This window comes from Thunnus thynnus, chromosome 21 (genome assembly GCF_963924715.1).
Source record: "Thunnus thynnus chromosome 21, fThuThy2.1, whole genome shotgun sequence".
Taxonomy (NCBI): domain Eukaryota; kingdom Metazoa; phylum Chordata; class Actinopteri; order Scombriformes; family Scombridae; genus Thunnus; species Thunnus thynnus.
This window is the reverse complement of record NC_089537.1, coordinates 4,066,729-4,077,897: the sequence shown is the minus strand read 5'-3', so window position 1 is coordinate 4,077,897 and position 11,169 is coordinate 4,066,729. Positions and strand designations below refer to the sequence as shown.

The window sequence follows — 11,169 nt, the reverse complement described above, 5'->3', positions numbered from 1 at the left end:
AGAATTATCCAATTTATCCTTAAGACTGCCCCATCAAAACACACATTTCTGGATGTAAAACACAAAAAAATTATGTAAAATTATATTCAAATTATCCTCCTTTAACACCCATTAATGGTATCTTGAGAGCTTTAGGCTTTAATTGTATGTGATTATCTCATCTATTTACAGTAAATTCCTGGTAAAAAACATTAGCTTAGGTTGTAACCTGGCACAACATGAAAATGACACTCCACAAAAAAAAGCAGCAACAAGGGATTTTGCAGCCTTTAAATGTTTATTTCACAGTTGTGGTTTCAGGGTGAGTTAACAGCAAAACAACAAACAAAAGGGAACTAAAGCTAATGAACCTAGAATGACCTATTTAAACAAAGAAACAAAAATACAAATCACTGACATGACTCCTAACTTAACAGAAACAGGAGGAAAGATGTAAAAAAAAAAATGCCATCCACCCCTACAGAAACTGGGCTGTTAAATATATTTACAAAGTTATTTACAATACTGTGCACAGTGGGTCAGAGAAGCAGAACAACAACAGCAACAACAATAACAATAGATACATGACTAGCAACAGCAGGAACAGCAGGAGAAGGACATCCCCACGTCAGTGCGGTCCATGGAGTTTCCTGCGGATGAGAAAGCACAAAGAACTCCGGGGAAGAAGTCAAGTTAGTAACATGCATTAATGGTAAAAGAATACATACAGATGGAGAGGAGGAGAGAGGAGTTCAGTGCGTCAATGGAAGCCGGCAGTCTAGGCCTATAGCAGCATCTGAATAGTTTTTAGAGGCTGTGAAAAAGTGGGTGAGACCTCCATTTTGTCTCCATTAAACTTTGTATTTCCTGCCGTACTTGTCATTTGTTTGTTTAGCCAGTCACATTGCTGTCATTTATGGTTCAATCAAGACAGAAAAGTATTGAAGTTCATTATTTATTGTTTCTTGAGTTATAGATTAGCTTAGGTTGTAACCTACCATACTCACCCACCATGCGGCCAGGAGACAAAATGGAGGCACTGAACCACTTCCTGATTTTAAGATCTTGGAGCTTGCTCCAACATTCACACACATTAATACTGCATAAAATACAAAATTATGAACCCTAGATCCTGGAAAACATGTTAGATCAGATTATTTATTTTTGTTCAAATAGTTAATTAATGTGAAGTTAATTTATAAAGTTAATCAACCTGCATGATGTTCTTTAGTTTTATGTTGACATTCCAAATTGTAGTTGATTTAACCCCCCCCCCCCCTCAAAAAAAAAAACAAGGTATGAACTGAACCACAAATAGTTGTATTTATGAATCCTAACTATAGCCATCCCTAGTTGTAGAGACTAACTAACATGTGCAGTTCTCTCATGATATGGCTTGCCATTGTAACCTTTTCTCTCGTGTTTTAAGTGCTTCTTTCATGGTGACTGACTTGTGACTTAATTGACTTTTCTTGCTTGACAATTAGCATTGACTTGACTTGGCTTACTTGAGTCCAAGTCACAGTGAGAGTCACAGTGATTTAAGACTTGCGTGAGCCTTTAAGGTTAAGACTTGAGACTTGCTTGTGACTTGCACATGTGTAACTTACTCCCACTTCTGATATTTGTGAACATGAACTACTTTCTCCCAAAGCCACAAACCAGAGACGTAAGACTCAAATTTGTGATGCCATCCGGAATAAAGTCTGGAGCTGATTCATATACAATGAATGTGAAACTAATTTTGTAGTAATTTTTTAATACCCAAATAAGCTTTATTCTATAATAAACTTTCATATCTGAAACATAAAATGTACCTGTATACTAGGCTTGGGCAATGTCTACAGAATTACTTTGTAAAGCAAGCAGTAAAAGGTAATTTTATGATATATTCTGGTTATTAAACATCTTGAAATCTCATACATCTCAAATGGGGATCTGTATTGGATGGATTGCACAATATTGTAAAATGTCAATAGAAAAATGTATATATTTATTCAGTGTCAAAGTTGATATAAAGGTTCTTTTACATAGACCTTCTGGTTTTTGTACATTCAGAACTCCATATATAAAGGTGAAATATCTGTAGATATATTGGGGAGTTGCTTGCAGTTACTGTCACATAATGTTTATATAAAGTAAACCCTATACATTAATGGGAAAAGCCTGTAAATATATTGGAGAGTTGATTTTCATTACTGTCAAAAATGTTTATATAATGTATACCCCATACATTTATGGGAAACGCCTGCAAATATATTGGAGAGTTGCTTGTAATTACTGTCAAATAATGTTTATATAAAGTAATGATTATTAAAATTATGGTTTTGTAAACTATTATCACATGATCTCATTTTTTTGTACAGTATAAAACCAACATTTACCAGGGATCTACTGTAAATAGATTGGATAATCACGTGAAATAAAAGCTTAAAGCTCTCAAGATACCATTAATGTGTGTTAAAGGAGGGTAATTTGAATGTAATTTTACTTATTTTCACTGTGTTTTACATCCAGAAATCTGTACTTTGATGGGGAGTTCTTGTGGATGGATTGGATAATCCTATGAAAGAGTAAGAGGTAATTTTAAGGTAGTTCTGCAATCTTTTTCATTTTTTGTGCAGATTTATACATTTGTTTAACATTCTAGCAATGTTTTATAATGAGATTTTCTTTTTATTTTATTATGGTTGGACTGTAAAAATGTTGACAATGTCCAAAGTAAATATCCATATTTTTAAAATAAATCTCTGTAGAATAACTAAAGGTTTTTTACTGTTATTTGACGGTAAGTGTTTGGCAACTTTTGCTGCCAGACTTTTTACCATTTTTTTTACGATTTTTTTTTTTACAGTGTGGATGTTCCGATGGATGATCCAATTAGAATCCTGAGCATTTTTCCAAAAAAACAAAAAAAACAACTGAATTTGATCAACTTGAATGTAGTTCGTTAAATGTTGGACACTATAATCCATGTGGGATAAGGTTTGGAGGAACACATTTATATTCTTCCAGAAACTTAGTCCACCAGCTAATTGACTTCAAGCTTATTCACGGGACTTACCAACAACTCCAAATGAAGAAGACTGATAACCTGTACCGCCACATCTGCAATATCAGAGCTGTGGGGACAGTGTCACTTTGGGACTGCCTTTTTCCAGATTTTGGACGGAGGTTTTCATATCCACTGCTTTAAACACTATAATCATACCCTCACCAACCCTATTTCTTCTTAATGACAGTTCCTTACTTCAGGCAGCTATCAGTCCCCCAGCGCAGACTCCTTCTAGCCCATCTTGCAGCGGCAAAGAAATCTGTTCTCCAGCTGTGGTGCTTTCCCACACTTCCACTTTTTTAGCATATGGTTGGATAACGTTGTACATATTGCTATTCATGAAAAATCATATGTCAGGTTACAGGGAGCACAAACTCATACTATAAGGGCACAATTGGAATGATATGACTATATCTTTCTTTTCTTATCCAGGTACACATCCTTTTATGTTTTATAGCTAACCTGTACATATACCACATGTAAAATCCTTATTTTTGTATTTTAGTGTTTTTGCCCAGCTGTCTTTGTTCCTCTTTTGTTCAATATTAAATTGTTCACAACAGAAATATTGGACACTCAGATTTTTACTTAAAAAGAAGAAAAAATACTTAAAATCGATATCAGGACATTGCACCATGTGAAATTACCTTCTAAAATCCACAATAAGAAGAGTGACCTCAGTGTCCTTAGTGGTGCGGCAACTACGACACATAATGTCACTTTTACATGAACAAGATAAAAATTAAATGAGAAAAAAATAATTATGTGTACAGTTGACTCCACTGATATCAGTCATCAGAAGAGAAAGGTATTTTTCAAAAAGCACATTTTTATTAGATTTTATCCAAATTCAGTACTTCCCTTTGGTTTATGGGAAAAGATACAGGTATAAACAAAAGTGTACTAACCTTCTATTAGATGAACAGAAAGAAGATTCACATGTACATATTATTAAAAAACAAGAGATTAGATTCCATTCATATAATCTCAGACTCGACCAACTCCTGTGAGACAAGGGTTAGGGGGAAACTGTGCACAAGTACAGAGTTCCTACTCAGGCTGAGTGACTCTAGTGCTTTTATCTGAATCTCTCTTGCAAATAATTACTGATATATCTGGAGCTGCATGTGTGATCAAGAGTTAATTCACTGAAGTGTCTGGAGCCCCCATGGAGAGGAGGAATCCTCTCTGTTACAAGTTGATGGAGAGTTTGTAGTGCTGGATCAGGAGTACAGGCTCCAGTAGATGATGTTGAAGAGCAGGTAGGACAGAGGGAAGGCCAGGCGGGAGTACGAGTCGATCATGTAGCTGTGGCTTAGCAGCAGGTCTACGTTTTCACGCACAGACCGCTGCCGGCGGAGGCGGGTTCCCTCCAAGGGACGGATGTCTTGGTTTTGGGTCGGTGTAGTGAGGGGTTCAGAGGTCGGGGTTGCTGCCATCCGGGGGAATGGAGTCAGCTCAATGTCGTTGTCATGGAAACAGCCGTCGAAGGCCATTGCCTGGCTGGCATTAAAGGTGGATGGGAGCTGAAAAGGTACAGAAAGCTGTATTCAGCAGAGGCAGATAAGATAATGTTTGATATTCTAATACAGAGTGTATTATTATAGTCACATGTGCCTCCCTGCCAGTTAGGATTTGATTAAAGGGGACATATCATGCAAATTTCCAGATCTATATTTTTAATCCAGGCTCAACTGGAATATTTTTGTATTATTTACAGTTTAAAAAACTCCTTATTTATCTTATACTGGCTCTTTATGCAGCCCCTCAGTTCAGCCTCTGTCTTAAACAAGCCGTTTCAGCTCCTGTCTCTTTAAGGCCCCCCTCCTGATGGCCCCCACTCTGTTCTGATTGGTTTATTTCCCGGAAGCATCCTCTGGCTCTGGAGGCTACGTAAACAAACAGTAGTAGCAAGATTTCACTTCTTTTTCTCATACTTTACTCACAAATGTCAACTTCTAAAATACATCTGTACATGTTTGAGCTGAAATCTGAAATATGAGAGTAGACAACTCAAGCAACACATGGAAAACCCTCAGCAACAACCTTAGCAACCAAGGCTACAGAACAGATGGTTGTTTATGGGCATTTGCTCGTTGGAAAGGTAGAAAAAAAACATCACAAACGGAGCCTTCAGAGCAGGTTTTTGATTTTTGACATTTTGCATTTCTACATACGTTAACCTCAAGTTTTAGAACTTTGACCATGTGTAGTATATATAATTGACATGATCATAACAGTTTATAAATGACAGAAAACCTGAAAAAAGCATAATATGCCCCCTTTAAAGCTAAGATTGGAAGTGTAGGCCAATAGATATCCTCTACTTTCCACTCCCACAACTCCTGCATCTACCAAATCTCAAACACACCTCTGAAATTTATTTATGCATCTTACACATCCTCAGACGAGATTCTAATCATGTTTATTACTATTGGTCACTTTGTACTCACGTTATTTAGGTCCTGAATAAATTAATCAAATTAAGTGCAGGTGACCATGTGTGGATCTTTTTTTAATTAATGTATTAATTGTTTTACCTGTAAAATATCAGAAAATAGATTTCATTTTAACCGACCAACAGCCCAAATCCTAAAGATGCTCAATTTCTTATTATACGAGACAAGGAAAATTCTCAAATCCTCACATTTGGGAAGCTGAAACCAGCAAATGTTTGGTGTTTTGCTTGGAATAATGACTGAAACAATGAATCTGTTCATAAGCAATCAAAATAGCTGCAGATCAATATTCTGTCGACTCACTAATAACTAATTGTCTCACCTCTTAAGTATTTCATTACAATTCTGCTTCAGAATCAGAGCAGTGATGTGAAATAAAAGTATAAAGTAATTAGAAATGTGAAGTTTACTGGAGGGCAGCATTTAAAGTGCTCCATAGTTTGACCTGATGTAATGCCTCTGATTGGCCACTAGAGTGAGACGTTGTGTAAGTAAGAGCTGATTCCTTCTCTGTGTTGATATGAGGTGTAGTATTCTCTCCTGTCTCCTGTGCTGACCTTCCCCCTCTTCATCTTCCTCATCTCCTCCAGAGTGGTGCAGTAGTTCACGGCCGCGTACTCGATCACAGACAGGAAGACAAACAGGAAGCTGGTCCACAGGTAGATGTCCACCGCTTTCACGTATGACACCTGCAAGCACATACACGAACAAAGTCATGGGTGGAAAAAAAAATCTGTAAATATTCACAATAATAAGTGAAAAGGGAGTAAACTTTGTGGATGTTGCACATTTCAGCTGATTATAGTTAATTAAAATTACAAAAAGAAACAATCCTACTGTATAAAACACGGGGAGGTTATATGTATAGTACAATGCAGTATACATCAAATTAAGCTCACAGAGCAGCTTCTTAGGGCCCCTCAGCCTCCTGGGAATCCCAAACAAATTCAAAACGTGGACTCCCTTTGGCTGCAGGTCTTGAAAAGTCTTCAAAAGTATTGAATTAAGTTCCAAAAAAGGCCTGAGACAGTATTTAAAAGCTTAAAATTTCATTTACAAACATCTTGAATATTGTTTTCTTGCATGGTGCAGACAGTAAAATTAGTTTTATGTGTTTGTGGGCTGCGCGGAGACCACAAGTGAGACTGGTGCGACAGCAGATTGAGCTGCAGGAAACCGTTAAATCTTTTTTTGTTGGAGTCTCAGTCGGCATCATCAGACCTGCAGCAAACACTGTTACTGCTGCAGCTACAGGAGCAGGAAGCTCATCTACTCACTGGGGACAAGTGTCGACTGCAGCAGAAACTTAAATTAATAAAACATTATAAAATTTGTTAATCTATCCATCAATTTTCTGCCACTTATTAGGGTCCAAGTCATGTTATTTGATTGCTTATATTACTAGGAATTATTGTTGTATGCAACTGAGAAGTGTTGACAAAAATGTGATATAAATGCCAATAAACACAATTAATTGTCTTATTGTTTCTACTGAATAGATTGACTGTGAAAAATGTATTGAATTGTATTATATGTGTTATTTGAAAAGTCTTGTATTTAATTTCATATCACTGCAGAAACTCTGGTTGATTTTACATCATAATTTAAGTATTTACAGATAGATCTCTTGATTAGCTTCACGATGGCATCCATTATTATAACAGATAACACATTTTGGAGGTGCTCCACTAAATTGAGGTAATCCATCATATAATGTCCAATTATTATTATTTTTTTGTACTTCTTACCGTAAATTGTTTCCACTTTCTATAAGAATGACTCTGCACAGGGCAGATGTTATTGAAGTTATAGCAGTTGATTTTTTTCTGAGTCATGTCATTTGTCAAATTGTAGTTTATTTTTGCTGTGTGCATTTACATATTTTTCTAATTATCAAATTATAATCTTATAATCAGATTAACAGATGAATGAAATGACATAAAACTAAAATTCAAGTGAAGGCAAGTAAACAAACTCATGAAGTTACACTCGCATACTGTAAAAACAGGATGAGTCATTTAAAAATTGATTTGAAAGATGTTTATGACCTCATTTCCCTGAACAGGTCGTTCCAGAGCTTCAGGGCCCTGAATACAAAGACTCTGTCTGCTCTGGTTTTAAGACAAAAGACATCTGAGGATCTCTAGCTACATACAGGCTCACGGGGGGGGGGGGGGTTAAATGTCTGAAATATAGTATGAAGTGCTTTAAATGTAATCAGTTAGATCTTAAAAACAAACAGGTCAAGCCTTGAGAGCCCACATAAGCATGCAGACATGCACTGAGGGCTTCCTTAAGGCCTCCTGCACCCACACAAACACACACACACACACACACGCACACACACACATACACACACACAGCTGTTACCTGCGGCATGGAGGACGACACTCCTGTGATGATGGTGGACATTGTGAGCACTGTGGTTATACCTGCAGGAGGAGAAAGCAGAGGTGTGTTTCACATCACAGCACGCTTGTTTTCAGACATAACATCACCTCTGACATTTGGTGGGTGAGTTTTGTGAAGACTGGTCAACTGGTCAGCTTATCTGTCCAGTAACGAGAATGTAGATACCGATGTCAGTCAGAACGCTTCACACTGTGATGTCCTGTAGAAGTTATAAAGATTATCTGACTGATCTGACTTAAAAATATTATTCATGTCAGCTTTCAACAACCAGGAAGTTTGTATTTTTCTGACAATCCCAATATTTCTAGCTGAGCAGTAAAATATCACATTTAAAGTGTCTTTAGAACATACAGACATGGATTTCTAAACCTCAAGGCAGCCAAAGATTCCTGTTTAAGGTATCTAACCCTAATTTAATGCTGTTGTGATCATTTAGAACAGAAGTAGGATTTACACTCTGCAAAAACACTTGTTGGTTAGAAATTAACTGTATGATAGTGTGTAATGTGTTGGTTGTGACTCATAGTGATGAACCTACAGAGAATTATCAGAGACTCTGCAGCTTCTCTCGGCTTTACGGAGCTTTATAGTGAGTTTCAGCTCATTGTTTATCTGTCCGGTTGCAACTTTACTGTTCTGGTTCACTCTCAGCATCTCATAGCGTCGTTTTCAGAGAAAAAAGCTGTAAAAAGCCACTGTACACTACCTGCTCAGCACCAAACTGCAAACAGACACAGTTAGCTGTAGACTAGCTGGTGAACATAGTGGAGCATTTAGCAGCTAAAGAGCCAGATATTTTCCTCAGGAGTTGGTAGAGAGTAAAAACAGAACTAAGAGAGAGTGACTGTTTGTTAACAAGTTCAACATATCAACTTAAAAGGTGATGGTATGTCAGTGTTGTGTTCACTATTTGTTTCCCCTGCCCCCAAAATCTGTATCTGTGTATATGTGTGTATATTCACGTATGCGTTACCCAGAGAGACTCGAGCGGGAACGGCCCTCCTGTCGATCCAGAAGGAGACCCAGGACAGAACGACCATCAGCATGGTGGGAAAGTACGTCTGCAGCATGAAGAAGAAGATGTGCCTCCGCAGGATGAAGTTGATGAACAGACGATTGTACCAACCTGACGGAGACACACAGGCTGTTAAGTGTTTTTTTAACTGTAAATCATACAAAAATATTCCAGTAGAGCCTATGATTAAAAATATAGGCCTGGAAATGTGCGTGAACCATCCACTTTAAATGTGCTCCATAAATAAATAAATTGACGACTATGATTTTCTGTGAGTGAAGCTCAAGATTAAAACTTCATTCAGCTCTCTGATTTATTTCAACAGTCAACCGCTTCCTGCATCTTCCTGAAGACAGAAAACTCGGCCCTTTCAGTGTGAATACAGGTTAGTCCACACACACACACACACACACACACACACACACACACACACACACACACACACACACACACACACAAACAAACAAAGACCTGTGCTACTGTAGAAAGCCAGGCCACTGGAGGGTTGGAAATGCTCGATGAAGAACTGAGACAAGACGATCTCATCCGTCCTCAGAGAGTCGTTCCCATTCTTCCAGTAAAGCATCAGGTCGTTCTCATTATACGCATCTGTTTGGAAAAAGAGAGAAGGAGGTTTTCAGTTTCACGGAAAACAGGAAAGAGGAGGTTATCCTTCCGCTCACTCATTTGTTTCTGCGAATTACTTCATGATTTAATAGAACTGATGACAGTATGATGTGTTATGTGTGTGTGTGTGTGTGTGTGTGTGTGTGTGTGTGTCTCTCACAGCTCTCCAGCTCCAGCGAGCAGTTCTGCGTGTCCAGAGGGAAGCTACTGAAGTCCATCGAGCAGAGAGCCGTCACAGTGACCCTAAAACACACACACAAAATACAGCTTTTATAACAGTTACACCTGCAGACTTCATCCATTGTGTCCTGGATAGACCTTTCTTGCTGTTGCCATGGAAACCTGAACATAACCGTCCTCTCCTCTCTCTCTCTCTCTCTGTCTTATTTTCTCAATTTATTCAGTTTCAGTTACTGTTTATAAGTCTTACATGTGAATTATATTTTTGTTTTTGTTATTAAGCTTTGGCTCAATGCTTGGTGAGTGTTGACAGTTAATTATGGGTGTTTTAAACCTGTAGTTTGTTTGCTCTGGTCTGAATCTTGGTTCAGTTTCTTTTTCAAGCGAACCAAAAAGCATCACTACAAGCCAGATGAGAACGTTCTCTCCTCTCATTGGTCAGATGTGTCCGAGGTGGGAGTGAGAATGTAAAAACGCACATGAAGACTGATCCTGAAGACGCTTCAATCTGCACAAATATCAAGAGGGCAACATTCTTTATTGTTAGTCCAGGTTGGATCTTGATTCATTCTCCAGCTACAAAACACATGAGTACACCTTGTACTCGGTCAGATGGAGATCGGATCATGTTCCCACCACAAATAAACCGCTCCGGAATTTGTTTGCGACCGTACAGAGACCACTTCCTCTAAAGGGTCTCAGGAGGGGAGGGGGGGAGAGGGAGAGGGGGACAGGGGGGAGAGTGGGGGGCGACAAACCAGAGTCAGATTCAACTGGACTTAACAACACAGGTTTGAAAACACCCTTACTTAACTAGTGCTAATTTACAGTTTGGATGTTGACAAGAACACGATTTACAGGTTGGAAACTCTTAATTACATGAACTCTGATATGACATGAACGCAGCATAAGCTAACGCTAATAAATGTCTATAAGGCAGAAAGTTGCCTGAAGGGCTGAATATGAGACTATGGGATGGATACATTTTGCAGTTCATAACATTACAACTACTGATAGTCAACTGTCACTTTTGTTAAGATAACACAACAAAGGGTTAAATTACTGTAAGAGGACACCTGATAAAACATCCTTTTGTGCCTGTAAGTTCTTATTTATATTTCATTGGCAGAATCTTTGCTTTCCAGACTGTCTGCTTTCATCAGTAGCCTACCTCCATCACCTCCATATTTTAACCTCCACCCACACCTGTCCTCTACCTGACGCTGTAGAGGATGTTTCCGTCGGGGTAGACCCGCAGCATGATGTTCTCCATGGTGGTGTCGTGGATGAAGGAGCGTTTGGAGTGGACGAAGAACACGTCAGGAACCCAGATCTTCTTCACCAGCCGTGAGTCAAACGTCCTGCTCTGGTTGTTACGAGATGGAAACGCCAGCCGCTCGTCTTTCCAGTAGTGACGCAGGTATAGAGTCATGGTGAAGTCC

The 11,169-nt window shown here is 38.4% G+C and overlaps 1 protein-coding gene across 1 annotated transcript in view; it reads right to left on the bottom strand.

The window, feature by feature from the left end:
• Positions 1-2,587: 2,587 nt before the first annotated feature.
• LOC137173463 (gamma-aminobutyric acid receptor subunit rho-3-like) overlaps positions 2,588-11,169 on the bottom strand; it is a 34,888-nt gene continuing 26,306 nt past the window's right edge. The window contains exons 4-10 of the mRNA XM_067578336.1: positions 10,945-11,168; positions 9,708-9,790; positions 9,392-9,529; positions 8,879-9,031; positions 7,864-7,925; positions 6,051-6,182; positions 2,588-4,560 (exon numbers count right to left, since the gene is read on the bottom strand). Coding sequence (XP_067434437.1) covers positions 4,258-4,560; positions 6,051-6,182; positions 7,864-7,925; positions 8,879-9,031; positions 9,392-9,529; positions 9,708-9,790; positions 10,945-11,168 — 1,095 coding nt within the window. The 3' untranslated portion in view covers positions 2,588-4,257. The remainder of the gene's footprint in view (positions 4,561-6,050; positions 6,183-7,863; positions 7,926-8,878; positions 9,032-9,391; positions 9,530-9,707; positions 9,791-10,944; position 11,169) is intronic.